We start from the raw sequence: 26681 nt of genomic DNA, 5'->3' as shown, positions 1-26681 counted from the left end.
AAACGTGTAATAAAAAATTATTTTTGCATCGGAATGCAGTTTGTAAACAAACATTGGAAGAAGAATATATTAACCTAGTAAAATTGTGAATTCATTTTTATTTATTTTATTTTTTACAAATTTTTTTTATTTTTTATTTCATTCTGGATTTCATTGACCTTGTGATTTAATTTCTTTAGTTTTATTTAATTTAATTATTATAACTTTTTTTTTTTTTTTTTTTTGGATTTTTTTTGCTTCTTTCTTCTTTCATTAATTTATCCATTCATTATTTGTATTTAATTTCATTTTTACGGTTGCTTCCTTTTACATTTGCTTACATTTATTTTTACCTCTTTTTTTTATTCCATTGATACTTTCCTACTTGCTATTTCCTTTTCTTTGGTGTGCTCTGCTGTCTGCATAACCCATTTATTTACACTTTCTATTCTCTGTCAATACACTGTTTACTAATTTATACTCTAATCCTACCCATTGCAATAATTTAATTTTGCTCTTCTACATTTCGCAATACAATACTATAAACTCGGGATTTTAAAGGACTCTTGCTCTTCATAACGCACCTTTCTCTCAATTATAAAGTCCAAATATTTTATTGTGTGATTTCCATTTCACTTTCTACTCTTTCTTTCTCCAACCATTCAATGGAAAACAAAATCAAACACCTATGTATTTATCCCCAAGATGAGCTTTAGGCTCCCAAAATTATCTTTTTTAAAAAATATGTATTTTTCCCTTTTTAATCCACCTCAACGATAACATCATCCTCATCTGGTGGGTTATCTTGGATGTGCTCAAGTTCTTCAGGTGCCTCGTCACGCACCAACATTTGTACAAGCCTATTTTGAATTAGTAATAAATCCCTTCCCATTTTGTAAAAAAAAACTTACTGATCACAAACTTCGCGAATCTCTTCATCATCCACGTTCAAGTGCAATTCACGTATAATAGGGTACACCTTACGGCGTCTCATATGTTCTCTTCCCTCCCGTGTAGCAGTAAGCAGTACCAATGTTTCAACTAAAGTTTTCATAATAAAGTGATCCGGCTCTCGTTTCTTATCATCTGGTAGTAGTTGTAATTCGTCAAACATACCATCCATATCCTCTTCACTGAGTTCTTCAGGACCTGCCAAAGGAAGTAAAAGATATGGCAAAACATTAATACCTTCTTCATCCATCAAAACTTTCTGAAATGGGATGTCAAAAGATATGTTTTTAATGATGGCTGCGACACCGGTGCGACGCAATAAAGATTTGTGCTCCGTAAAAACAACCAATTTCGATGCTGGAATTACATGATCATACTCTTGAAGAGTCGTAAAGTATTTTCTTCCCCTTTCAAAACGTGTCATATCAGCAAATACGTTGGCCAAAAAATCAAAATTGGCATACTCATTGATTCCATGATCGGTTCCTTTCACAAAAAGATCCATCAACTGATCAATAATATTTTTACTCAACGAAAACTCTCTTAAAGGAACTTGCATATCTAAAATACGGGCAAAGTCTTCTTCCTTGGCCAAGTTACACAACAACATACAGCTCAAATCAGCCAATCCATGCAATGGGTTTGTCACAATGCTAAAAATGAGCTGCAGAAATTCATCATCCATCAACACTTTACGAACTTTCTCATTTTGTGAGACATTCACTAAAGCCGTAACAGCTTGACTTGCAATCTGAGGCTTGTCCTTCAATAGAGCCTTAAGGTCTTTCACCGGCTCAAAGTCATTGTGGAACCAAATACTAAATTGAGGATGATTCCTAGCGGTGTACGGAAGCAAATGCTGAACAGCTAACATCCGTACCTGCGGATTTTGATCATGTAAAAATCCTACAAGCTAATTATGTTAACTCATGCGCAACAAAAGTTACACTTACTTCTATAAGTTCTGACATTTATAAAAATATTTACTGATCGCTAGCGATAGCCTTTTCTCTTGTAATATTAAGAATTGTAGAGGTTTAATGCGAAGTTGTAAAATTTGCAAACTTCAGTGGTGACATACAAATTCCAAGTTAGTACAACTAAAAATCATATTAGGCAAATTGTCTGCAGAAGCTAATTTTATTTAAGCAAAATGCATTTAATTAATCTGTAGACACACATTTTCTAATACTTTCATATCTCTACGTTCAAAACTGTTTGTCAACAGGTTAAGGAAAACAATTATCTGCCAGGTGATTCATCGTATACGTATACCGAAAACTTGGAGTTCAATAAATAAAAAAAGGGTTAAATTAAATAAGATACTTAAGCAGCCGACCTGGATTATATTCTATTCTTTTCTTCAAAAACCATAGCTTGATTATTACGGCCAAGGTTCAGTTGCGAAATTGTAAGAAACTGATGATAAAGGAGAAATTTCTGAAAAATTTTGTGGAAACTCAATTTCCACTTTGGATTAATCGTTGGGAAAATCAAGACTTAAAAATGTTTTCCAACGATTTACATCTGTTATAGAGTCTGTGCGAAATTAATGAATTTTAGATTTGACTATACAGAACGGGATTGCATCCATCAAAGGTGAGATGACTACTATGAAGGGTGATATAACTGCCATGAAAGGTTCTATATCTCATTTAGATAGAAAAATCTTTTGGATCAAAGAACTGAAGAAAGATTTAATAATATGGCTCAAACGATCCAAAAAATTGATGATCGTTCTTGCAAGTCGATGATGCTAACAAGAAAATATGAAAACATGGTCTGTGCAGATATGAATTGTTCGGCTGTTCCAGTACCATTCCTTAACGGAGATGAACCTAGAGACTATGAACTCCCACCCTTGCAAGCCTTGAAGACATTGATAATTTGATAAAGGAACAGTGTATTCAATATCTTCATGGGTATGGTATTACTAAATTTAGTCCTCTTGAGACTGTCAAGTTGAAAGAACGACTTCAAGATGCAATTGGCTTCTGGTTAAAAGGGTCAGTCGCACACAAATTTCGTACGTTTTAGGGAAGTATTTTATATCTTTCGCTATTTTGTTTTCTCTTAGTAGGAATATTGGTTTTTCCTTCTCCTTATTATGATCTTTATATATCACTTTCTTGCTATTATAATCATTAACAGATCGCCTCTGTTAAAGCTTAGTATAATTTGTATACGCATTTAAACCAAAGGGACTATAAAAATGTCACCGCGCTTGACGATTCCGTTACGAGAGTATTGAATGGCAGGATAGTGGTCTAATTCTGCATTCAACAAGAGATTCGAAATATTTCAAAATTTTGCTTTACTAGAATTCGATGAAAATAATCAGGAAGCGATTGATAATTTTCGTCAAGCGAAGGAACATAAAATGAAATTGGAAAACAAATGTAATAAAAAATACTGTAACAATACGTTTTCACATTAAATGAATGATAAGACCGAATATTGCAAGAGAAATATATAGTCTGGTTAACGCTCTAAAAATCTATTATTTAAAAAAAATTGCAAACTATATAGCAGATGAAAATGATATTATTTTACATATTGCACAACGCATTCCTCCTGCTTTAAAGGATTTCTGTAACTATTTTTATGGTGCTTACAAAATGTTTTAAGCAGAGACATTTTCAAACAAAAATGTAGGCTGACCGGGTACGGTATTTGCAAAATTAGGTGCAATCTCTACAGTAGCACCGGCATCCGATCCACTTTCAACCAAACCAATAGCAGCTGAAGATTTATCTGCAGGTTTTTGAAGAAGGACAATGCGAAGCTCTTGAATACCAACGTTTCGAACAAGGTAAGGCTTAACCTCACGCAAAACTTCAAGCTCATTGAATCCGAGTTCACGACTAAATATGGAATTGGCTGACACATGCTCTCCACGGTTAATGACAGATTGTTTGAATTGCTGAATGAAGGGCATTGCGCGCTTCATTTCCTTTTTATCAACACTAGAAATGATTGCTTTATCATCAAACTTATTCTCAGACTCATTATAGTATTTTTGAAGAAGAGCAACGTACTGAGCTTGCCACTCGGGGAACTTTTCAGCGACGAACACAGTAAGACGCTTAGGCTTGGAGGGATCGAAAAGCATACCTTTACCTTTCTTTTGACGCTTGAGTTGAGCTGCCTCGGCTTCACGAATTACACGGCTCAGTGTACGGATGTATAACAAGGAGTTAGATAAAGCCGTGTTTACAGGGCTGGAAACTTGGGGGAAACGACCAGAAACATGGATACTCTGAGGTTTCTTGAGAGTTGTAAGCCAGATGTGTTCTGACCAGTGAGGTGCAAATGTAGCCAGCAGAAGCACTTGAGTTTCTATCCAACGACAAACAAGATCGCGATGCATTTTACGATCAGCGGTTACCTCACGATACCAATCACGAGCATTTTGAAGATCGTAAAAGCAACTCTTCAAGGCAGCCTTGAAAAGAGTAGCAGAAAAAGCTTCTCTAGATGATTCGATGAGTTGATTGATCTCGTTTTCAAAAACTTTATCATGGAAGTTGTAAGGGCCTGTGCGTAAATTGTCAAGGTTTTCCATCATCTCCTTACACCAGGCTTCCTGGGTATACAGACGAAGAATAGCAGAATTGGCCAAAGCCTCTTCAAAGTTTGCATCATCAACAGTATCACCAGCATCAGCAAGAGCTAAACGAGTTGCGTCTGCACCGAATTTCTTGGTGGCCTCATGAAGAGTCATAAAGTTACCAGTGGATTTAGACATCTTTTCACCATTCATGAGAAGATGGCCATTGGCGCGTATACCTTTGGGCCAATACTTCTCATCAAAAATGGCGGTATGGGTGTACAAACAGAAGGTAAGATGATTAGGAACCAAATCTTTACCGGAAGCACGAATATCAAAAGGATAAAAGTATTGGAACTCACGGCAAAGACGAGCCAATGCTTCATCGGATATGCTGGTGTTTTTAGGCTTTGGTGCTTGGCGGAAAACATGATCCCATACTTCAGGAGTCATTTGCTCAGGCTTAATGTTCAAAGCACCCGGTACCTTACCATATACATCGCTATGCAAAAGATGGCAAATTGTATAATAGGCCATGTAGATGGTCGAGTCGGTCAAACTTTCAACAAGGAACTGAGGATCCCATGGCAAGCGAGTACCTAAACCATAAGAACGAGCACAAGCCCATTGGCTAAGCCAATCCAAGGTTTTCAAAAAACCATTACGGACCTCGGGTGAGAAAGTGTTCAAACGATCCAATGCCTTCTCGGTTACGGCCTTCCAAGAAGCCTCGCCATAATCCAAAAACCATTGGTCGCACAAGGCAACAATACAATCATCACCACTGCGACTAATAACTTGTCCTTCGGGTTCATTATAAACAAAAGCAAGGCCTTGATCAATCAACTCCTTACGAACCTTGGGCTTGGCTGTCTCGACCTTCTCACCGGAATATTTACCGATAATCATCGTACCTTGGTAGAAACACTCTTTATAAGCAAGCTCCTTAGCTTGAGCCAATTGTTTAACATCCTTAGGACTTTGAATCTTAAGTTTTTTGCACAAAAACTCAGCACACATGTCACCATAAGAAGGAGTGCGAATAATAGGGACAGCTTCGTACTTCATCCACTCGGGATTCAAGTGATAAAATTCAGCCTTTTTGCGAAGCTCAGTTAAAGTAGCAAAGTCATCAGGAGAGTCGCTAGGCACAGAGGTGACCACGCCAGTACCCTTAGTAGCCAAAACTGTTTCCATAGGTAAAACATAAACTTGTTTGTGCACGGACAGAGGTGCATTAACAAGGGCGCCAATAAGGTCTTGTCCCTTAATGGTTCCAAGTTCGCTGACTACACCACGTTCCTTTGAAAGCTTTTGGTATGCCATGTTGTTAGCAGCACGACGAGTGCAAATGAAAAGCTCATTGGGAACATTACTTTCGTAAATGCCATAGGTGATGTTGGGGCCAACATAGCAATTTGTTTGGCCATACATGGTTTCTGGACGGAGCGTTGCTGCAATCATACAGACCTTCTTATTGGAAAGATCAATGGATTGGAGAGCTTTACGAGCAGCCTCGGGGAACTCCAAAACTTCCATTTTGATACCAGTGTACTCCTGAGGACCAACACCTTCACCACTTTTACGGTCGTGATCCATACAGGGTTGACCGTCCTTGATGGAATAAACAGTATAGCGCTCACCAAACTTAATTTTCCCAGAATCGTGCAAATGATTTACTTGCCAACGTACAAAGGAGTCATAGTAAGGATTGACATCAGTAGTGATAAAGGAACGACGCCAGTCAATACCGAGACCAAATTCAGTACAATCTCTTTGGCACAAGGGAGGGAAATATGAGAGCCAGTACTTTGCATCAGCAAACTTGTGAATTTCAGTCCGGGGAACACCAAGAGATTCCATAATTTGAAATTGGTACTTTACAGCAGCTGTTTTAGCCGCAGCCTTACTCTTTTTACCGCTGTGCTTAGTGACATCTTCGCGAGCATTAGGAGTCTTAACTTCGACCTCTACCTCTTCTTCCTTTTCTTCAGGAACGTCAAAGCTGGGTCCAAACATCTCTATTTCACGTGACAAACGGTCAGCACTAGCGCAAATAGGCATACCGGTGCAGTGAAAGCCCATGGGAAACAACACTCGCTTTCCATTCAAGCGTTCAAAAGCTGTAGTAAACTCGACCTTAGACAAAGTGAAGGCATGGCCAAGATGCAATGCACCATTCATATAAGGATAAGGCATGTTACCAAAAAATTTAGGATATTTCTTACGAAGTTCATCGATCGGAACATCTTCCAAAGGAGCATCGACTTCAAATGCCTTTTCTTCTTGCCATTTTTGTTGATATTTTTTCTCCAACTCAATTAGAGTGTCACGCTTCGTCGTGTTTTCCAACTTCAACTTTGCAGTCTTCGTCTCTAGTTGCTCGACGGAAGGTTCAGTCGTAGCCATGTTGGATACTTAATTCGACGCCCCTTAACAAAACTGAAACAACCCTTTCGAAATTGCTTGCAAGTTTAAACCCCAAAGGCGACTTGCTTAATATTAGTAGTTTGTGTTGGCAAGGAGAGAATCCATGGATGTAGCGACTTTTGTTACCATAAGACACTGTCGACTTCACTCTCCGTAATGGAAAGCAGATTCCGAGGTATAACGATGCCTAACGAAGTGAATAGTTTCGAGCAGTCACACTGTATAAATTTATAGACTATTTATTTACTCTCGATTTACCAACTCCTTGTATGCAAGAGACAAAATTTCATCAGAGTTAGAGTGTTTGTACGATAACTTTTGTTTAGGTATGTTAATTCATTAAGCTTAGCAGCGTAGGTGGATTTACTATTGTGATGATACCAATTACAGACCTGTTCCAATGCAAATCTGTATATGAGGACAACCTAATATTGCCATTATTTCTGAGTTTTATCCACTGTTATCGAACTTTATACGAATACTGTTCAGCTTTTTATCTTTTTTTTTTACTGTTTTATTCGGACTAACATTCATTTTAGATAGTAGAAATCATTGCTAGGTCATTCTATCCAGATACCTAATTCTACTTGTCTGGTAATTTATAATTATATATCAATACATATCTTTGTTCGTTCTACGATACAGAATTCTGGTTTTCAATATGGGAGCCACATTAATCTGACTGACTGCTTAGTTTTGTAATTTGCAGAAAATAGGCGAGACATTAATGAAGTAGAATATTATTAATTGATTGATTTCATTTCAAGTCTCATAAATTGTATCATCAATAAAACATAGAGTATCATTGCATCTTCTCAGTGCCGCTCATTCTATTCGCCAAAACCGACATTAATGCATCAATCGATTCTCACAAACATTTCGTGTTCGTAGAAATAAAAAATTCAAAGAAGGAACATTTTAATTACAAAGGAATGGACAACACATCAAAGTTTTCCTTTAGCTGAGATTTGCTGGGCATTGCATCTTTGATGAAAAGTCTTGCGCATTGAGAGACGACAGGATCCTTCATAATGCTACAAACTCCAACGACTTTTTCACCCTTGGTAAAAAAGCAAGCAAACTTATAGTCGGAGAGGGAGCCCTGAATGACCACATCATCAAAACCTTCAGCAGCATTGTTTCCGCAATAGCGTAGTTGCTTTCCTTGGGCAGACCAAAAGTATGGGGTGAATGATTTCGTCGTATAGCCAGCTTTGTTACCAAACAAAATATGGTCAGCCGCGACTCTTCCCAAATTACCGGCGACATCCCAATGCTCAATTCGTGTGTGCGACTTTTCTCCTGATGAAGGTAAACCGGCAAATGGAGCATGTGCAATGTCTCCTACTGCGTACACGTCTTCGGCACCTAGAACACGACAATGCTCATCGACCTTGACACCACCATCTTTTTCGAGAGAAACGGCATTACCCAAATAGCGAAGATTGGGTTTTACACCAGCAGCCAAGATAACTACGTCGGCGGGTATACTTTGTCCGTCTTTCAACACAATGTGTTCGGCTTTAGATGAGTCATTGGAAGAAGTCTTCACCTCTTTAATGCTGTTCTCCAAGTAAAAGGCGATACCATTTTGCTCGTGCAAAGCTTTAAGTGCAGTACCAACTTCTTTACCCATAACCTTTTCAAAGGGAATCGACTCCATTCCAATCACCGAGACATTATGGTCTTTCAGCACGACTGCGAGCTCCAAACCAATGAAGCTACTTCCAATAATGACAATGTTCTTTTTGTCACCAGCTTCGGTAGTGACGGCAGCGAGTTTGGATGCATCGGCGATAGAGCGCAACAGGTATACATTCTTCGAATCCAAGCCAGGAATAGGGAGTTTGTTCGGCTCGCCTCCAGTAGCCAAAATCAACTTCGTATATGACTCTGTGGGCTTTTCATCTGAACCACAGTAAATTTTTTTCTCGGCCAAATCAATCTTGGTAACGTCAGTGTTGAAATGGAAAGATATATCAAGATCATCATAGTATTCTTTAGAACGTAAAGCAAGTTTGGAAATGTCATGAAGTAAGGATTTAGATAGTTTAGGACGATCGTAGGGGACTTCGTCTTCCCGGGTAAAGATGGTAATCTTTCCTTTGAAGTTCTTCTCGCGAAGGTATTCTGCTGCAACTGAGGCACCCTTTCCACCGCCGATAATACAGACGTGAGGCGCCGTCACTTCAGTCTCAACGCTACCCTTGTTGTACACTTCGGTGGCCTTATTTCTCCAGCAGCCTTCAGGTTGCAAAACAGAGGCACCATTGTCGTTCTTGTCCTCCACTTCAATCCAGAGGCTACCATCGCCCTCCTCAGTAACAGGAAAGGTACGTAACGCAGCAATGGCAGGCGTGTCTTCCACGTCTCCAGTTGCTGCATTGAAACAGGCACCGTGCCAAGGACACACAATATGGCCGTCCGACGTAACCACACCTTTGGCTAAGGGAGCACCATAATGGCTGCACTTTCCAGCCGTCGCAAAGTAGGTGTTTCGAGCACGAACTAGTAATACGCCAAATTCCGTACCAACCACCTTGGCTTCTGTTTTCGTTCCATTTTTCGAAACAGACGAAGGGTCAAACTCCAGCTGAAATTTCTTCTTTTGTGCAAGCCCTTGCTGCTTTAAGCCTGAACTACTACTCATTCTGAACGGTTGTTTTCCTAATTGCAGCCCTAGAATCCTGTCTTTTTTATTTCGTAGAAATGTGAATTGTATGAATCGTGGTTGGTTAATAAAGAATCGCAACAACATGGTCCTGCTTAATATATAGGAAGGATCGAGCGTAGAAATACCCTCTCAACCACTACTACGCTATCTATTTACCTCATGTTGATGTAAACGTCGATTTCTCATATTCAATCACTACGCTAAAAATTGCATCTTTTTGGGTGAATTATTTCACCGCTGATTGGAACGCTGTAGCCGCAAACTTCGTAAAAAGACAGGTTCATTGTGTAGCAGTGAGATCGTTATTTTTACGCAAAATCAATTCTTGTGCAAAGAAAAGAAATGAACTTCACTTGCATCGACTAGCTTGGTTTCATTTGCTTCACTTGTGCTCACCTTTGAGTTTGTAATTTTCACTTAGCCCATAACTTGATATTGGTCGGATTTGCAGATCAACTGCTTCTGTGCATGGTAGACGCTACATGTATCTAACCGACTGATATATTGATGCAGTTATGCTTTAGCTGGAAATATCAAGAACGACTGCAAATATTGCTGACGATGGGTGGTGCACTTTGCAATGCATGTACAAACAATCGCCTAGCCGTCTACTAAAATTCCAAGAACTGCTTTGGAAACGAATACTACTATGGTCAAACATACGTGGACTTTATTTACAATAAAGCGAGCTAACGATTTTTCACAAATAGCAAACCTTATACACATTTGAGAATTGAAAAAAAAGGGAGGAATTCAAAAAATAAGCAAACATACACAATGTCTACTCTTTTTGAAATGTAAAATCAATCATTTTCTAAGGCTAAAACAAACTCAATCTTGGAATTATCAATAAACAATAGGGATTGCCTTCCCAACAAACCTACCTTATCCATTTCACCCAAACATTTTTACTTGCAGACCTTGCCGTCAGCGACCTCACGTCCCTCAATAGGCTTGTCCCAGGCCCAAGCGTCTTCAATGAAAGCCTTGTCCTCGGGCTTGTTAATGTCGAGCTTGGTGAAGGTATAAGATCCCCAATCTGGAGCAACATCAAAAGCAGGAACATAGTCATGTCCCTTAATGACAAAAGCACCAGTAATGGTGTTGTCACCGTTCTCGCCAATAACTACGCAGCATCCAAAGATGTACTTACGAGAAGCTTCTAAACGTTGGAAGAAACCACCAATAAGATTGTTGGTCATGAAGACTGGTTGCTTCAAATCTTCGGGGTAGCTGTAATCAACCTTCCAAACGGAGTAGTTCTCGGGATCAAAGTGCTCAAAGAACCAAGGAAGAGCTCCACTACGAGTGTCTTGGTTACTGTAGACACGCTTGTACTCTTCGATGTCAAAAGATCCATTAGGAGCAGAAGCAAGGGGGTGCTTGGGGGGCTTAGCGGGAGCCTCGGCTTGAGGTTTGGGAGCATTCTTCTTCTTCTCATCCTTCTTCTTTTCGGCCTTCTTAGCAGGAGCAGCCTCCTTATTCTCAGCCTTTATAATAGGAAGAGGTTGGTCAATAAATTTAAGAGGTTCAGTAATGGCATCCAACTTAGCTTGGTGGTATATGGTTTGGTAATAACGATAAATATGGGTGTACTTGGCCAAATAAGACTTGGTAAGAACGTAGGTAGCACCGAACTTCAAGAAGCATGTAAAGAAGATATCAGCCAAAGTAAGACGAGAACCAACCAAGTAGGTCTTAGAAGCCAATTCCTCATCAAAACGGGCGAAAATCAAAGCAATGGCAGTTTCAGCTTCCTTAGCAGCTTGCTCATCATAGGGAGCGCCAAAGACACGGGGAGCAATTATAGGGCGAAAGGCGCCAGGGAGCTCACTGTTGGTAAAAGAACAGTATTGGAGGACTTTAGCCTTCTCTTCGGCAGTAGTACCGTTCAAAGCACGAGTCTTGTTGAGAGATGCCACTAAAATTGACAATTAGTAAAACAGGTCAATGATCAACAAAAGAAATTATTTCGTTATTCAAAAAATCTATTTGGATAAATTAATATCGTGGGCTTTTTCCTTTCTTCATATTAACAAGATTATTCAGATTTACCATTCTCAACACTATGCTTTAGACAGGGATAACTGTAAAAAAAAATAGTATCATCATACAAAGTTACAAAGTACCGTAACATTGACTACTCTCTGAAGAAGTTCGAAGCACCATACGATATTATCGTCAACATGGAGTTTACAGGATTTTGCTACTTACAGTAAAAAGCGATGGCAAGGGTCTCAGACAAAGGGAATCCATCCTTTCCAACAAAGACGGGCATCTTTTGCAAAGGGAACTTCGCAGCGAGATCAGCAGGGAAGTTGTGAGGTTGAACATCAACATGTTCGACCTCGACACCTGCGACTGCGGCAACGCTGACACAGAAAAGGACGCGAGGAGAGCCAATTTTTCCGTAAACGGTTCCTACAGACATAGCTACTAAGATGTTGGGAGAGAAAGAATTGTAAAGGGCCTGAAATTTTATGTACAAATAACGAGCTCAAATTGGACAAAAAATGTTGTTGTCCTGGCAACCCGATTGTTCTGGTTAACAAACTAAACACTAGAAAAGTAAATAAGAACAATACATAAATAAATATGAAAAAGGGGCTCTACTTTTCAATGAAACGACTAGAAGAAATCAGAAATGCATTGTGTCACCTTAAAATTCTTTCCTTAATTATTCTGGTTAGCAGGTTCTGTTTTGAGATTTTATATGTTTAATCCAGATCTAATGCTTGAAGAAGCGTGCATATACAAAATTTCATGGCAAAGGGTAGATCAACATTATTCTGAAATATACTGTAAAAAGTTGTAAAAAAATTGTATTAATGACATTAGAGTAGTAACTCATAAGTTTTTTCCTCGCTGTGTAGTAGAAGACGAAATGACCGAAACTCGTATAACTTGCATTCTTATATAAGAATATCAGATTTTATGCTGAACTTTTGAAATGACTGACAGATAAGTGTAACTTTTGTATAAAAAAGATAGATTAATTCGTACATCTGTAAAAACAAAGATAAATTAACGCTTGACCCATGTGTATTTCTTCCTTGCTTTAGGTTGACCTGTTTTCTTACGTTCGACTTTCCGTTTGTCATTCAAAACACAGTGCGTGTCTTTAATGACCTGCTTCAACGAAGGCTCTTGAAGTATGAGAGACTTCGAGATAGCAGCGTGAACAGCACCAGACTGTCCAGTTGGGCCGCCTCCATGGACTGTAGCCCAAACATTGTAATTTGTTAAGCGATTGCAGGCCGCAAGTGGATAAACAGCGTGTTTTCGATGAACCATTCTTTGAAAGTAGACATCAAATGGACTCCCATTCACATAAAATTTTCCGGTTCCCGGAAGCATCTTTACAGTAGCTTTGCTCGATTTCCTTTTTCCTTTGGTAATACTCATTCCATTTTCATCAAGCATTTGGCTTTTTAATGTGGTTTTCACGACAATGTCTGGGCGAATAAACTTCTCAAGCGCTTTTTGCACTGCTTCAGTACGATACTCAGGAACAATTTCGTTTAATTCATTAAGTAAACGAGTAATTTTTCGATAGCCAACTTTAGTTGTTTTGGGATCAGAAAACTCTTTTTGATACTGCTCTAACGTTTTCCACTTTACTTCGGAACGTCTTCCTCAGCAGCTATGATTTTAGGTGCAAACTTAAGGATGTTTTCCAAATGCAAATAGATTTCATTAAACCTAGCGTTTTGCGTAAAATAAGAGGGATTATCAGGAATATAATGGATATTTCGAATCAACGGTACACTTTTGATATTTTTATGCGAAGATAATCCCAACGAACTGGCAAAGCATCTTAACTTTGCCAGTGACCTAAACATTGCAAACGATCAACGGAATAGCTGAACTTAGCCAAATCCAATGGCTTCGAGATGGTCGTCCACGAGAATCTGTGTGGCATTATAGTGCCTTCGTACCTAACATACTATAACGAGGAATAAGCTCAGATACACATATTACCAATCTAAGTACATTAATTTGATCAAATATATACATACTAAAATACTAAAAGGAAAACAGTATAAACATATTCTTTTCAAAGAAAAGATAATATTATTATCCAAATGCCGAAGACAATGCGCTTTCTATCGGAAACAAAGTGAATTGCTAAATATCAAACAATCATGCTTAATTCTAAGGAAACTGCGGATGTGCATTGTAATTGTCATTAGGGCTATAGCGATAAATTATTTAAGTTTTCACAAGCTAATATCCAAAACAACAAGTCAAAAAAGCAAAAGGTTGAAACTTCGCTTTCTTTCTTAACCCTCAAACGGTATCTCAAAAACTTATAGGATCTCGGAATAAGGGATTTTGTGCTTAAAACCCTTTATAACAAACCCAAACTGTAAAATGACCAAATTCAGTAGAAGAAACGAACGATATTTAGGGCATTTTACTCAGACTTCTTCTTCTTCTCCTTTTTTTCTTTTTTCTCCTTCTTTTCCTTCTTCTCCTTCTTAGCTTCCTTTTTCCGCCGTTTTTCCTCTTTCTTAGCAGCTTCATCCTCATCCTTCTCAGATGATTCTACCGATTTGCGCTTCTTGCTGTCTTCGACTCCATTGACTTCAGCTTCAACAGTAGGTGCTGCAGGCGCAACAACTGGAGCAGGCTTTGCAACCTCTGCATTAGGATCAGAGTAGTCAATATAAGATTTAGACCAATCCGCGGGTGTGTTTTCATTAGGACGTCCGTATTTATCAAGTTTTCCTTCTTTCTTCAAAGTTTTCTTTTTCATACTTTGAGGGCCCAAACCCCAACGTCTAGGATACACATCTCTCTCCATAATACAACGCTTAACCTTGGCAACAACACCATGATCACAAGTCGAAAGCTCGACGGTAGACATTTGTGCAATACCCACAGCGATAGCTTCACCCTTGGTAGTAATAAGGACAATCTCTTCGTTAACTTCAATACCAGCTTCGTAACGAAGTAAACCAGGTATCATAAGTTTTGCACCATAGCAAATGGCATTGACGGCACTATCCTTTACCACAATTCTCTTATAGCCTACGAGGAGAGATTCCAATGGACGGATAACACGACGTAAATAAGATTCATCACGAGTGTTATCATAAATCCATTGAGCATCTAAGACATCGTGCATGGTGACAATATCATCATTTTCCGAAAGGCAACCAGAACGAACACGACGAAGTTCTTGCATATGGCCTCCAACACCAAGAAGAAGACCGAGATGTACGCAAAGAGTACGCATGTAAGTACCTGCTTCACAGCTAGCCCAAAAAACGGCAAGGTTTCTCTCATTGTCAAACTCAATCAACTTGGATTCATAGATACTACGAATACGCAACTGACGCTTGACAGCTGAAATTAAAGGAGGACGCTGAAACAAAGCACCGGTAAGAGTCTCGATGGCAGAAGCAACATTACGCTCACCCTCAACTGAGTCGTGAAGACGTAAAACGCAAACGTACTCTTTACCGGCACTCTGCTGAGATTTGACCAAACGGGTGGCTCTGTCATTGCAAATGATCAAACATCCGGTAACTTTGGGATCCAAAGTTCCACTGTGACCAGTTTTTTCAACACGAAGAATTTTTTTAACCCAGGCAACAACCTCATGAGAAGATGGATTAGCCGGTTTGTCTAAATTGATGACACCTGAAGAAACATATTCCGCAATTGGACGTTTCAAAGGGTTATTACCACAGGGAATAGGTGTATAATGACCAGTACGAACGAGCAACTTGTCAAAGTTTTTCAAGAGCAATGGCCACTCAGCGGTATCAATTTTAGAAGCAGAAGTAGCCTCAGGCTTGATCATAAAATCAACTCCTGGATGAGTGTCCGTCATTTTTTCAATAATACAATCGCAGAACGCAGGTGAATGAACAATCCTCGATCCAGCGATATTGGCGGGCGTCAGAAAATTGTTTCGCCAGTAGTTATCGTGACTACCAAAAGTTAGCGATGAATACTTATGCATCTTTAAAATTCGTTATATTTTGCTATTGATCCTTATTTGCAAATGTATTAAAAAATGCATTAAATTGCTTTCCAAAAGGCCAAGTTTTCCAATCGAGTATTTTTTACTATTTCATTGATAGTAATCCATGTAACTGTTTTCTTTAAATGTAAATTTATAACGGCTTGGCGAATTTGTATTCAATTGAAATCAAAAGCTCGCTTTAAATCTTACAACCTATCTTATTACAATGTATAAATTGGTAAAAGAAAAATATTAGTATATTAACTCAAACCTTGTGTTTTGATCATTATAGACAACAAAAGTAAGAAAACTCAGAAATTTAGAAAAAAATAAAATAAATGCTAACAGTTAATCCATTAAATTCCAAGGACAAAACACACTTCGCAATGGCTTGTTTATAATGCTAAAGAAATTTGGTTGAGTGATGATAATTAACTATGCTAAATCGTTGAAAGGAAATATAAGAAAATATTCAAGATGATTTAAACAGTAAAAAATTGCCTTTAAGATTGATAAGAGCTAGATTTTGAGGTTATTCGGTGCTTTTGAAGTGCCTTATTGATGTTCCACAAACAATCATAAGCTTTATTTTTCATAACAAATTCATCCAAATCTTTCTAGTTCCTTTTTAAATAAACCTTATGAAATAATTCTCGTCAAAAATGTGACAAACCACAACAATCCTTGATATAGCTTTCAGTTAAGGCAATTTCTGATATTCATCAGGAATATCTTTATCAGAGGGAGAACCCTGTATATGGTAGATAAATTTGAATTCATTTGTTTGGCAGACTTATAATTGAGAATTTCTTCGGATCTTTGAGCTGAGACTTTCAATTCGTTTACTTCCGATTCGACTTTCCAAATTCTAGCATCAGTATCTGGTTATTGGCTCTAATAACGTTACTAATGCACTCAAATGTTCCATTCAAATAAACCATATTTTTTTTGAGAACATTTTGACCATGGCTAAGATGATTCAGATCTTCTCTGAGGCTACTTTGACCATCTTTAAGCTCTTGAAGCATTTCGTAAGTTTGAAATATACTATCTTTTTTACTTATGCTTTCCCGAACTTCACATGCAAGAATTTCTAGGATTTGCCAATTGTTCTTTAAATGCTTCAAATTCGTCTTCTGGAATGGCTACTTCTAAATCATACACGAAATCGTGTAATGCAACATAAGGATTGTCAGATGGAAGAGGAACTCCAAATTGATTAGTAAATATGGCTTTATCGATCTTCATGTTTAGGCAAGTCGATACAGTTTCCAAAGTGCTATAATATATCAAAAATTTTAACAAAATCAGAGCAGTTTTTCAAGTTTCAGAATTTTATGAAATAAAGATTTATTAACATAAGAGTTTCAAAATACTTGTTTCCTTCAATTTTTATCTAAATTTCGCAAATACGTAAACAAAACAAGAATTTTGCGAAGCTCATAGACAGTTAACTCCTTCGATTTCGTAAAGTAATATACAGCGAACAAATATTACGCTGCATTAAATGTGCTTTTCTACGTTGTATCATAAAGCATAAGAGAAAGAGAAATCTAAAATCCAGTACAGATAATAAAAGGAAAAACCTCGAGTTTGAAGTAGCCGGTGTTACGTTTTCGCACTTGACGCTTTTATTTCAAAAGCATTTTCATAGTACCTTCATATTACAATATGTGTTACGTTACTTTACCAATTAAGATCATATAATAAAATTATGAGGATAGCTCAAGTATCAACTGTCACAGACAAGGAAGAAAAGGTAGCGTTGAAACCTAAGTTACTCAACATTTAGATTATTAAAGAAGGAACCGATTTCCATTTAAAAAAGTTACTTCTTGTGGAGTTTTCCTAGTTGAAAAAATAATCTTATTATGTAAGTTGATTATAGTCATTTGCTATTGTGAGCCAGCCATTTATTTATACACATTTATTTAATCATATTGTCTTATAAAGATAATACTCAATAAGGGAATATATATTAGTATATAAAGGTAATACATACTCTGAATATAAATATATCCATTAATAGCATTCTTAGCCCGCACCAGTCCAGCAAACCCGTTACTTTAGTGGAGAGAGGTAACAAATAAAGGATGTTTGACAGGATAGATGGACTCCACCAACTTCATAAATCATTTACCTCAAACAAAATCATTGTTTCTGTGCTTTAACTTTGATTTATAATAGCTCTTGAATTCAAGCTATTTCCCTTTTTTTATAAAACTATTTCCTTGTCACGTTTATCGCCTGCTTTAGCTTTTGTTTACGTTATTTGAGCAAACAATATGCCTGCCTCCAAAGAACAAACCGATGAAATGAAAGAGGCATTTGTCCTTTATGATATCGACAAAGACGGTTTGATTCCTACGAGTCATGTGGGTTCCGTTTTGAGAAGTCTCGGAATCAATGTTACTGATGCCGAATTAGCAAAGCTTTCTAATGAATTAGGCGATGCCATTGATGAAAAAAAATTTATGAGCTTTGTTTCCAACAAATTAAGGGAAACAGAATCAGAGGAAGAATATATAAAAGCATTTAGAGTTTTCGACAAGGACAATAGTGGTTATATCGAAACCGCTAAATTTGCCGATTATATGAAAACGTTAGGTGAGAAGCTTTCAGATAACGAAGTACAATTGATGGTGCAAGAGGCCGATCCTACTAATTCTGGAAGCTTTGACTATTATGACTTTGTACAGAGAATCATGGCAAAATAGACTGCTTGTCTTTTCAATTCCGTTGCGTGAAGCGATCTGATTGCATATTTATATAAAAAATTCGAGCGAATTTTGAAATAAATGGTTGATTTTATGAGCATCGACGACTTATCAAAGGAGCCTTTTGTTTTCTTTTGGCATTTCATGTATTGCCGCTTCTGTTTCATTCATCCTTTACCTATTGATTACAATTGCGACGAAGGCAGGTTATGCTATTGACTAAATAATGTACAAAGGTTTAGATTAAATATAAATATACATAACATTAAAAAGATGATTTAAGGGTTCGTAGCAGCTTTTTTTTTTCGTTGCAAATAACGTTCTCGCGCAGATTGTACTTGAGTTTCTGTAGTATTGCGACTTGCGTGTATTTTTAACGCAGCTTCTCTTGATTTTTGAAATTCCTTTTCTTTCTGGAGACGTTGTCGATTTTCAAATTCTTTTCGTTGTTTGTCAATTTCCTCTAGTGAGTATGTCCCATGGCGTTTATCTGGGCGATCTTGATGATACCTAGTCGATGGAGAAAGTGACCGTTTATAGCTTGACTTATGATTCCGTTTCTTATCATCCCTCATTGAATTGTTAGCAGATGATTTTCGAATATTCAGTCCAGCAGTCAAGATTTGACGTTGATCTACTATCTCATTATTATCATTCAATTCCAATTTCAGTCCTTTCTTTTTAGCCTCTAGGATTAAATTATCACTACCAAGAGTATCTTGTCCTTTCATAGCATCTCCTATTTCAGCCCCGGTTTTCTTTGAATTTTGAACTCCTTCCACAGCTGCCTGGTGAATCTTTTCTTGACGGTCTAACATGGAAGCATAAAAATCTTTCATTCCAGTAGTCGTATCAGTAATTGATTTCTCATCCTCTTCTTTACGATCTTCTATTGCTTTTTGTACTTCTTCACGATGCTTCTTGTAACTACTGGTTACAAATTTTTCAGTTGCATCATCACCTTCGAGCTCATTTTTTTTTAAGAGAGCTCTTTCGCGAGCCAAAAGTAAATCTCTTTTCCTTTTCTTTGCAGATTCTATTAGATTTTCCATATACTTCGGTCGACGATCCTTAGATTCGAGTCGCTTTAACTCCATTTGCTCCCTCTCTGCACTTTTCATACTGTCATAAAATTCGTCAAAGCCATAAACTAAGTCAGTTAGTCATAGAATTCATTTGTAATTTCTCTTACTTGAAGCATCGTAATTGTCATCTTTACTTGCATCGCTAGCAGCAGTTATTTGTGAACTGAAGCTATTGGGAATAGGTGCATGTTCTTGTTCCGAGGATGAAGAATCGTCTTCTGTAAAGGTTATACGATTTGAGGATTCATTGGGCTTCTTTTTTTTCATAACATTTAGCCCATATCGGAAACCTGTTCCTGACATTTTATAAGAAGACCAGTTAGAACTAAAAAGAACTTAAATATTAAGTTTCAGTTTTTCAAAGATTAAAACAAATTATAATTGCGGCAGAATAAATGATAATCAATAGTTGAATGTAAGATGTGGTGGGCCAAGAAAGCCTCTACCTTCGTACTTCCATTTACATGCAAAAAGAGCTGGGTCTTATTAGGGCAACAACGTTCGAATCTTTTCAATCACTTTATTTTCAAGTTTTTAATTATTAAATATATTGTCTTGTAAATCTCAATAATTTAATTTTAGATTCTTTTCCTGCTTTTTCATTTATTTGCCTCTTTTTTCTCATTAAAAGCTAGTATGTCTTCAGACAGTTTCCAACGGCAGCTAGTTCAGCGAACTAATACTTTAAATTCGTCTATTGACAATGCTACACTAACTATTTTGTCAAGGTTTCAAGACATACTGGATATTGCTATAAATGAAGGCAAAGATAAATATACGGTAGCACCAGAGGTTTACCAGATTGAATGCCATACTGTGTCCATGGTTCGCGCGGTAGAACAGTTACTGGATGTTTCTCGACAAATTAAATCATATTGGCTCACTAATTCTCTTTCCACGTCTTTTCCGACTGTCGATTACAGCGAGCCTGATCTTGAGAAAGTTAAAAGAACTCTTACTAAACTACAAAATCATTTACTGGAAGTCAGTTTAATTGAACCAGAAGCATCAGAAACAACTGAGGCTCCCACTGTTTCTGACACTTGAGTTAACTCACATAAATTATTTTTTGCCAATTAAACCAAATGTCAAAATTTAATGATACATCTATCTGAAAAATAATAGTTTGCCTAAATATTTCATTATGAAGGAAATCACTTAAGTTAAAGAGCCAAAATCTTACTAAATACGAAAAGCCTAATGGAGGAGCACATAATTAAAGGATTAAAAATTGGGTTAACCCAACCGGAGAATGGCTCCATTTGAAGTACTAAACAACAACTGGTGTAACTCATTTAACCAAACCAAATTAGAAATAGAGGAAACATGGGTTTGACTCATACATCTCCAAGACTTTGAAGATTTGACATAAATATGTACATAGAGAGTCTCCCCATCCGAACTTACCAAAAGTTGACTAGTAATATCTAATGACACTGCTGCGACTTTGGTTTGTAGGGGTATTTTTTGAACAAGCTCAGATTTTCTTAAGTCCCAAATGAAAATGTCAGAGTCATCATTAGTTGTTACTACAAGCCAATAACCGTTTTCACCAAATTGTAATGTTTTAACTGGACTTGAATGTGGTCCAAATTTTGTAAGCTCATTTCCCGAGGAAGTCTCAAAAAAGCGTAACTCGCCATTCTCTAACCCAGCGACAAAGAGGTTACCGTCCGGATGTACAGCAAGAGATGTAATGTGTTGAGCAACGGTGATATTATAAACCTGGGATTTCAGGGAGAAAATATAACACTTTTCGTTTGATGCTGCTAATAAATATTCCCCACTTGGATGAGCTTGAAGGAAGTTCACCTTTTCGTCTATAGGAATGGACGAAGTAGGTTCACCCACACTTTGTAAACCAGATGAGGAAACAGGAAATTCAAAAATTGAAATGGCATCAGCAGTAGCGACAGCAATCTTGGAAGAAGTCAACCAACAACACGCTAAAGCTGATCCTTCAAAAATTTTGAGAGTACTGTTGGATTGGATATCTAGACATAAAAGTTCATCCTTATGAAGACATAATACAAAAGAAGAATTTTCAGGGGACGGGAAGAAAGACGTAGTGCTTTCTGTTTCCAAATTTTCTAAGATAGTAGAAGGAGTAGCTTGCAAGAGCTGACTCACAGCATCGTCAGTCGCCCATTTAGGTTGTAACTTTGTACGTTTCCTTTTGGAAGAAAGTTCTTGAAATGTTTTTTCCACCGTAGAGCGTAAGCTAGTTTTAAGCTGGTCATCACTTTCGCCCATCTCTACCTCTTGTACTTCAATAGTTTTCGAGGAAACAGTGCCTATGTTATCGGAAAATTTCGCCAATGCTTCTCTAGCTTCGTCTCTTTCTTTGGTAAGCCGAGATATAACTCTTAACGCAGCATCTAGCGAATACAATGCCGTTGATAACTCCTGCTTCGTCTCTGTAAGATTTCTTCTAAGTTCAAATTGCTCAAGCGCGACAGAATCCCATTCTTCTTGAAAGAGAGACAGCAATGCAGGCAATGAAGTGGCAGAAGGAGGTCGAGGTCTAACAAAATCAGGTACTGTTTAAAGGTTAGCAATTATCTTCGATTTGATTCGCTTTATATGTGAATGGTCAGTACAATCAAAATATAGTAAATATAAATCGCATTGGAGAGCAAAAACCAAAAAAAATCTAAAGTATTAATACATTTTCCTCAACAACTCCACATTAATTTTGATAAAGATTTGTTTTGATAAATCCGACAAGGTTGTTCTATAATTCTCTAAAAACCTTCCTAATTTCTGCCCCGAGATATTGACATGCACTAAATAGTCCACTTTTTAAGGAGAAATATAAAGCTGTAAAATTAAAAAATTTCGAGTACAAATCAATCATGCAATAAAATACATTATCAACAAAAAAAAGAAAATAAACGAGTTCTTCAACCAATATTGCAGGGTTTTACTTTCCAAACCAATTTCAGAATATTCAGTACTCCACGTATAAAAAAATAAGTGCTACTTGAAATTCTTAACCATTCAATAATAAAGAAGGAAATCTTACCCTTTACAGGAACCAAGTCCTCCAACGTGCATTCCTGTTGAGTAACAGGGTCTTTAGACGTTTCACGAATAACTTGTTCAATCAAGCGCTTCTCGTAAACATTTCCTACATTCAGTCAGACAGGGAAATTATTGTACAAACATACCACTTACACGAGAAATCACCGGTTCTTTTGGCGTTTCTCCACTGATTGAGCAAAACATTCGGCACACGTTGGTTTCTGTGTGTAATAGCTAGAGGAAAGCAATGCATAGCCAACTAATCGTTTACTGCACTATACCAATATCCGTATATAATATAAGGCAAATGCGATGCATTTTGCAAATAATTTTCTAGTTAGTAGTGCAAATGTACGTACAAGGCATAGTAGGGTTTCAGTACCTCTCGTCTTCATAAATCTACTGGACCATTACGAGACTGGATAGAATTGGAGATAATTTACTTAAAATCACTACAGATTCCCATAAATTGTCCCTCTCTTCTAGCTACTCACGAACTGTTGCATCATGGATAATACATCTCTACTAACCCGTGGAGGTGAGATTTACAGCAGGAAGAAAGGGAAGAAGCAAAGATTGGAGGAGATCGTCTTTGATAAAGAGAAGCGAAAGTATGGATATCATAAAGGGATTGCTACTAACTTGTTACAGAGAGTATTTAACTGGATTTCATAAACGCAAAGTTGAACGACGAAAGCATGCTCAAGTTCAATTGGAGCAGCAAAAACGCGAAGAACGTTTAGCGTTGAGGAAATCTGTAAGTTTTTCTAATACTATCTTGAGTATATCACTAACACTATTCAGCTCAGAGAACAGCGCAAAAGAGAACTGGCTGAGCGATTAGCATTCTCTAAAGAGTTGAATAGCTCGCTAGAAAATGATGAAGAATCTTCACAGCAAGAAGATTCCTCATCTAAATCTGACAGCGAGGAAGAGTCATCAATGGAGCCTAAAACTACTGAGTATGACGAAGATGATAAGCATGTTACGGTAGAAATTGTAGAGGACGATGATGATGAAGAAATTGCTTATCCTAAAGAAGGTTTTGTCACGCCTCGTATTTCTCCTCCACCAGATGTTCCTTTGCGTCCCCACAAGCCTAAAAATGCCGCCAAAAAGAAATTTCGGTATGAGAGCAAATTTGAACGTACACAGGACAGAAGAAAAGAAAAAATACGTCGTTTAAAGAAGAAAATAAGACGTTAAATTAGGAACTTCAAGCACACGTTGTTTGACGCATCTTGCCCTTTTTTTATATTTATGAATATGGTTGGTATAAAATGATATTTGAATTCAATTGTCCATTCGTTTTTCAGGTTGAGAATTTTTGGAAGTTAACAAACTACTTTACAAGAGATCATTACATATACGGAGTTTTTCTTGGTCTGATATATGCATTTCAGCCTTTTTCAATTTTTTGTTCACAGTTTTGATTAAGGTGTTTGTACATGCGCAAAAAATTTGTACTCAATAAGCGGTAAGCTAGATTTTAGCACGATTTATATTTTTTTATTATGTTTAAAACCCGTAAATTTTAGAGATACTCTACATTTATATATTCCTTTGGATTTTAGTATATTAGCGAAATTCACTAGAATACCGAGTTTGATCTTTGTCAGAACACAAACCACGTCTGGTAATGTGGTAAACAAAAAAATATTAAAAAGAAGACTGCAACAGCTTTTATTTCATTAGCGTTGATCATGTTCTCAATAATAACATGTCTTCTTCAATAAACGGATTAAATGAGAGTGAAGGGTCAACGCCTTTAAGCACTGCATCTATCATTGGCTCAAGTGAGCAATTGTACATGACTCATGATGAACGATACCTAGACGTCCTTCAACAATACGAAGTTGAGACTGAAAATAAGCGTGACTTTGATTTGGAAGAAGAACAATGGGGCGTTCTTAGTGGCTCTTGTGTGGATGGAACTTACTGGAGTGCAGAAGAAAAAGAACTGTTTTTTCAAGCGGTTGCTCGAAATGGGAAAAGAGATTTAGATTTGATAGCTTACTCCATTCCTTCTAAAAGCGCTGTGCAGATCGAGCGTTACATAAATGCCTTAGAGAATGAGCTACGTTGGCTTCGTAATCACGTAGACGCATCCGTGCGCAGTCAATGTTTGTTGAAATATGAAGATATACCTATTGCAATGGAAATGAGTCAGAATTGGATTGATTGGGAAGAAAAAATTGCGGAAAGACTTCTTGAGGGTTCGAATATCTCAGGGGTTGAAACTTCACACTATAATGCGCAAAGTGTCAAAAACAAAACCTCAAATGAGGATTTATTTGATACAAATGAGATGAGAAAGATTTCTGAACGGTTTTATCATTTCGATCGACAAGCGCCTTTTCCAAGCAATCCACTTTCTGCTGGCGCTACGGAGTTTTTATTACAAATCATTAAAAGCAAGTTGAAGGAATTAATCGGAACATCTATATTTTTGGCGGAGTCTAGGTTTAGGAAACTAGAGGCTAACAATGCCTTTCATAGAAAACCTATTATCAAGAATAGAGACGTTGTTCTGTCAGGCAAATTTTTACGATTTCACCGATTCAATATACCCGGATTTTGGAAGTATTTACCCACTAGACAAAAGATGAATGTTTACAAAAGAAACAAACGTCTCAAATTTCAAAATTATATACACATAATGGAATCTGATGAAAGACAATCAAAACTGAAATTAGGACGAGTCAGAGCACGGAAGACAAAAAATAACGAAAACACCATGTTTTTTGATTCTAAGGAACATTCGACAGATGAAAGCGATGGTAACCTTGGAGAACATGATGTAAAGCGCAAGGTAGATTCTGTACCCGCCGATGAGACTAGCATCAATGGTTTTAAGAAATCTGTTAATCAGGCTGAGTATCCTGATAATGCTCAAATGTTCATGGATGAAAGTGTCGCAGAAGAAAGTCTTGTGGAAATTGATGACAGCGTCGAAGCCTACGACATGATTCAATCCAAAAACTACGAAAGCTTTGTTTGGAAATATGTGCTGCATTTAACCGATGAGATGTCGACAGAGGACGCTCTTTTTGAAACTATACCACTTAGTAATTTGCTGGCTCAAAAGCGAATGAAAGACAAGTTAAAAGGTTCCGACGTGTTTACGACTCTTAAAATAACTTCCAAGAGCTTGCACAACATTGACGAACATTCCGATAGTGATGATGAAGTTCAACCTATATGTTATTATTACAAGGATCCAGTTGTTTCCCATGCCCCGGGTGCAGCTGAAGTCGTATCTGAACTTGAAAGCGGATATGTAGGGTTAATATCCTATGATTTGTCTAATCTTCCAAATAGTACAGAAGATCCTGAAAGGAAACTTGCAAAACCTGTCTCTTCTTGGGAGTTGTCACTCCCTTTAAAATAGATGTCTTCATTTTCGAACTACAGTCTTGAAGCCTTTACAAAAACATAAATTGTTTTTTAGCGCTGCCTCTGTGTTGGATAGCAATCCTTTCTTTTTATCGTCATTTTCTGCCAAGTTTGTTTTTTCCTAGAAAGAAAATTTAATACTTCCTCTTTATAGCAATCAGTTATTGCCATTTATAATGATGAGTCCCAGTGTTCACAATATTCTGAAACTTTTTTTGTTAAAAACTGATTGCTTTCTTCCGTATAATTGTCCCAATATTCGCACCACAACTATAAAAATTTTTTTTAGGAGCCTTTACTTCCTTCTTAAAAGCAATAGTTACTTAATCAATTATAGCGACCCCGCTATTTGAGATACACATTTTATAAATTCTACACTTTTTGGAAACGAGCATTTTCTCTTGTCCCTTTATTTGACGATCCGACCGTTCACGCTACAAACGTCTACAAAATTTTTTTCTCTAGAAAGCATCTCTCCTTCTGTTTACTCCTGTTGCTACCGAAATTTTTTCTTTTTTTTTGTCCTCTGTGTTTTTTGATCAGGAATGTATATATCTTTAACCATTTTTTAGCGGGTTTTTTCTAAAGGTAAAGCTATTTAAGCCAGAAAAACAGTTCATTTTCCTTTTTCCTTCTAATTTCGGCAATTTCCCTTTTCACAAATATCACCATTTTTGAGTGGAAAGAAAAGCCTAGAGAGCGGAAACGCTGCCAAACCCATTAAAATTAATTATCTGTAATATTATAATCGTATTTAATAGCTATTCATAACACCCGTTTCGTCTAAACTCCCGTAATAAACCATGTGACTTTTGGCAATTTTACGCACCATATCGTAGAACACGGCGATAATTTCCATAGTGTTTCGCTAGGCTAGGGCAAGGCAAGCCAAAGACCA

At 37.3% G+C, this 26681-nt stretch overlaps 13 protein-coding genes, 17 long non-coding RNA genes and 2 other non-coding genes across 32 annotated transcripts; 16 read left to right on the top strand and 16 right to left on the bottom strand.

Moving 5' to 3' along the window:
• The first annotated feature begins 340 nt into the window (after positions 1-340).
• SPOM_SPNCRNA.4327 lies at positions 341-576 on the top strand. The gene has a single exon (NR_193688.1). It is a non-coding gene; the product is annotated as a non-coding RNA (long non-coding RNA).
• Positions 577-604: 28 nt separating this feature from the next.
• On the bottom strand, positions 605-1969 carry hgh1. Its single transcript, NM_001020312.3, has 3 exons — positions 1884-1969; positions 891-1843; positions 605-839 (listed from the first exon to the last, which is right to left on the bottom strand). The coding sequence occupies exons 1-3, from the start codon at positions 1899-1901 to the stop codon at positions 740-742; spliced, it is 1071 nt and encodes a 356-aa protein (NP_594883.1). The 5' UTR covers positions 1902-1969; the 3' UTR covers positions 605-739.
• SPOM_SPNCRNA.4326 lies at positions 1432-1827 on the top strand. Its single transcript, NR_193687.1, has one exon. It is a non-coding gene; the product is annotated as a non-coding RNA (long non-coding RNA).
• A 20-nt stretch (positions 1970-1989) lies between the features above and the next one.
• Positions 1990-3498, top strand: SPOM_SPNCRNA.1052. Its single transcript, NR_149896.1, has one exon. It is a non-coding gene; the product is annotated as a non-coding RNA (long non-coding RNA).
• On the bottom strand, positions 2008-3305 carry SPOM_SPNCRNA.1053. The gene has a single exon (NR_149897.1). It is a non-coding gene; the product is annotated as a non-coding RNA, possible alternative UTR (long non-coding RNA).
• On the bottom strand, positions 3341-7000 carry lrs1 (leucine--tRNA (Leu) ligase Lrs1). Its single transcript, NM_001020311.3, has one exon. The coding sequence runs from the start codon at positions 6887-6889 to the stop codon at positions 3554-3556; it is 3336 nt and encodes a 1111-aa protein (NP_594882.1). The 5' UTR covers positions 6890-7000; the 3' UTR covers positions 3341-3553.
• Positions 3621-3848, top strand: SPOM_SPNCRNA.4325. The gene has a single exon (NR_193686.1). It is a non-coding gene; the product is annotated as a non-coding RNA (long non-coding RNA).
• Positions 4728-5096, top strand: SPOM_SPNCRNA.4324. Its single transcript, NR_193685.1, has one exon. It is a non-coding gene; the product is annotated as a non-coding RNA (long non-coding RNA).
• On the top strand, positions 5294-5575 carry SPOM_SPNCRNA.4323. The gene has a single exon (NR_193684.1). It is a non-coding gene; the product is annotated as a non-coding RNA (long non-coding RNA).
• SPOM_SPNCRNA.4322 lies at positions 5727-6759 on the top strand. The gene has a single exon (NR_193683.1). It is a non-coding gene; the product is annotated as a non-coding RNA (long non-coding RNA).
• Positions 7001-7277: 277 nt separating the features above from the next.
• Positions 7278-7359, top strand: snoR56. The gene has a single exon (NR_197124.1). It is a non-coding gene; the product is annotated as a small nucleolar RNA snR56 (small nucleolar RNA).
• A 120-nt stretch (positions 7360-7479) lies between these two features.
• On the bottom strand, positions 7480-9650 carry aif1 (flavoprotein). The gene has a single exon (NM_001356198.2). It carries the CDS (start codon positions 9558-9560, stop codon positions 7833-7835), a length of 1728 nt encoding a protein of 575 aa, NP_001342910.2. The 5' UTR covers positions 9561-9650; the 3' UTR covers positions 7480-7832.
• A 667-nt stretch (positions 9651-10317) lies between these two features.
• On the bottom strand, positions 10318-12030 carry SPOM_SPAC29A4.02C (translation elongation factor EF-1 gamma subunit). Its single transcript, NM_001020309.3, has 2 exons — positions 11799-12030; positions 10318-11505 (listed from the first exon to the last, which is right to left on the bottom strand). The coding sequence occupies exons 1-2, from the start codon at positions 12013-12015 to the stop codon at positions 10493-10495; spliced, it is 1230 nt and encodes a 409-aa protein (NP_594880.1). The 5' UTR covers positions 12016-12030; the 3' UTR covers positions 10318-10492.
• Positions 11627-11700, bottom strand: snoR38. The gene has a single exon (NR_197123.1). It is a non-coding gene; the product is annotated as a small nucleolar RNA snR38 (small nucleolar RNA).
• mrps9 (putative mitochondrial ribosomal protein subunit Mrps9) lies at positions 12023-13426 on the bottom strand (the record flags this gene model as incomplete). The annotated part of the gene is given in 2 exon segments (NM_001020308.3): positions 12023-13207; positions 13207-13426. Coding segments are annotated over 2 exon segments (819 nt in total). The 3' UTR covers positions 12023-12608.
• Positions 13427-13515: 89 nt separating this feature from the next.
• On the top strand, positions 13516-15721 carry SPOM_SPNCRNA.1051. The gene has a single exon (NR_149895.1). It is a non-coding gene; the product is annotated as a non-coding RNA (long non-coding RNA).
• Positions 13643-15493, bottom strand: cbf5 (pseudouridylate synthase Cbf5). The gene has a single exon (NM_001020307.3). The coding sequence runs from the start codon at positions 15424-15426 to the stop codon at positions 14002-14004; it is 1425 nt and encodes a 474-aa protein (NP_594878.1). The 5' UTR covers positions 15427-15493; the 3' UTR covers positions 13643-14001.
• Positions 15722-15888: 167 nt separating the features above from the next.
• SPOM_SPNCRNA.4320 lies at positions 15889-16966 on the bottom strand. Its single transcript, NR_193681.1, has one exon. It is a non-coding gene; the product is annotated as a non-coding RNA (long non-coding RNA).
• SPOM_SPNCRNA.4321 lies at positions 16203-16807 on the top strand. Its single transcript, NR_193682.1, has one exon. It is a non-coding gene; the product is annotated as a non-coding RNA (long non-coding RNA).
• Positions 16258-16809, bottom strand: SPOM_SPAC29A4.23 (Schizosaccharomyces specific protein; the record flags this gene model as incomplete). The annotated part of the gene is given in 3 exon segments (NM_001431006.1): positions 16258-16406; positions 16409-16641; positions 16643-16809. Coding segments are annotated over 3 exon segments (549 nt in total).
• Positions 16967-17557: 591 nt separating the features above from the next.
• Positions 17558-18329, bottom strand: SPOM_SPNCRNA.4319. Its single transcript, NR_193680.1, has one exon. It is a non-coding gene; the product is annotated as a non-coding RNA (long non-coding RNA).
• Positions 17680-18519, top strand: cam2 (myosin I light chain Cam2). Its single transcript, NM_001020306.3, has one exon. The coding sequence runs from the start codon at positions 17847-17849 to the stop codon at positions 18276-18278; it is 432 nt and encodes a 143-aa protein (NP_594877.1). The 5' UTR covers positions 17680-17846; the 3' UTR covers positions 18279-18519.
• On the top strand, positions 18453-19750 carry SPOM_SPNCRNA.1050. Its single transcript, NR_149894.1, has one exon. It is a non-coding gene; the product is annotated as a non-coding RNA, possible alternative UTR (long non-coding RNA).
• On the bottom strand, positions 18465-19795 carry SPOM_SPAC29A4.06C (splicing protein). The gene is made up of 2 exons (NM_001020305.3): positions 19471-19795; positions 18465-19428 (listed from the first exon to the last, which is right to left on the bottom strand). Exons 1-2 carry the CDS (start codon positions 19664-19666, stop codon positions 18557-18559), a joined length of 1068 nt encoding a protein of 355 aa, NP_594876.1. The 5' UTR covers positions 19667-19795; the 3' UTR covers positions 18465-18556.
• An 18-nt stretch (positions 19796-19813) lies between these two features.
• Positions 19814-22049, top strand: srb6 (mediator complex subunit Med22). The gene has a single exon (NM_001020304.3). The coding sequence runs from the start codon at positions 20000-20002 to the stop codon at positions 20408-20410; it is 411 nt and encodes a 136-aa protein (NP_594875.1). The 5' UTR covers positions 19814-19999; the 3' UTR covers positions 20411-22049.
• Positions 20491-22610, bottom strand: prp19 (Prp19 complex subunit, ubiquitin-protein ligase E4 Prp19). Its single transcript, NM_001020303.3, has 3 exons — positions 22534-22610; positions 22389-22493; positions 20491-21903 (listed from the first exon to the last, which is right to left on the bottom strand). Exons 1-3 carry the CDS (start codon positions 22589-22591, stop codon positions 20600-20602), a joined length of 1467 nt encoding a protein of 488 aa, NP_594874.1. The 5' UTR covers positions 22592-22610; the 3' UTR covers positions 20491-20599.
• SPOM_SPNCRNA.4318 lies at positions 22391-22667 on the top strand. Its single transcript, NR_193679.1, has one exon. It is a non-coding gene; the product is annotated as a non-coding RNA (long non-coding RNA).
• SPOM_SPNCRNA.4317 lies at positions 22631-22913 on the bottom strand. The gene has a single exon (NR_193678.1). It is a non-coding gene; the product is annotated as a non-coding RNA (long non-coding RNA).
• Positions 22775-23963, top strand: rrp17 (rRNA exonuclease Rrp17). Its single transcript, NM_001020302.3, has 3 exons — positions 22775-22998; positions 23039-23144; positions 23192-23963. The coding sequence occupies exons 1-3, from the start codon at positions 22895-22897 to the stop codon at positions 23591-23593; spliced, it is 612 nt and encodes a 203-aa protein (NP_594873.1). The 5' UTR covers positions 22775-22894; the 3' UTR covers positions 23594-23963.
• On the bottom strand, positions 23317-23573 carry SPOM_SPNCRNA.4316. Its single transcript, NR_193677.1, has one exon. It is a non-coding gene; the product is annotated as a non-coding RNA (long non-coding RNA).
• SPOM_SPNCRNA.1049 lies at positions 23870-26642 on the bottom strand. The gene has a single exon (NR_149892.1). It is a non-coding gene; the product is annotated as a non-coding RNA (long non-coding RNA).
• Positions 24002-26569, top strand: rrn5 (RNA polymerase I upstream activation factor complex subunit Rrn5). Its single transcript, NM_001020301.3, has one exon. The coding sequence runs from the start codon at positions 24108-24110 to the stop codon at positions 25776-25778; it is 1671 nt and encodes a 556-aa protein (NP_594872.1). The 5' UTR covers positions 24002-24107; the 3' UTR covers positions 25779-26569.
• Positions 26643-26681: the final 39 nt, after the last annotated feature.

Source organism: Schizosaccharomyces pombe, assembly GCF_000002945.2.
Source record: "Schizosaccharomyces pombe strain 972h- genome assembly, chromosome: I".
Taxonomy (NCBI): domain Eukaryota; kingdom Fungi; phylum Ascomycota; class Schizosaccharomycetes; order Schizosaccharomycetales; family Schizosaccharomycetaceae; genus Schizosaccharomyces; species Schizosaccharomyces pombe.
Note: the sequence above shows the minus strand (reverse complement) of the source record. Positions and strands in the feature narration are given on the sequence as shown.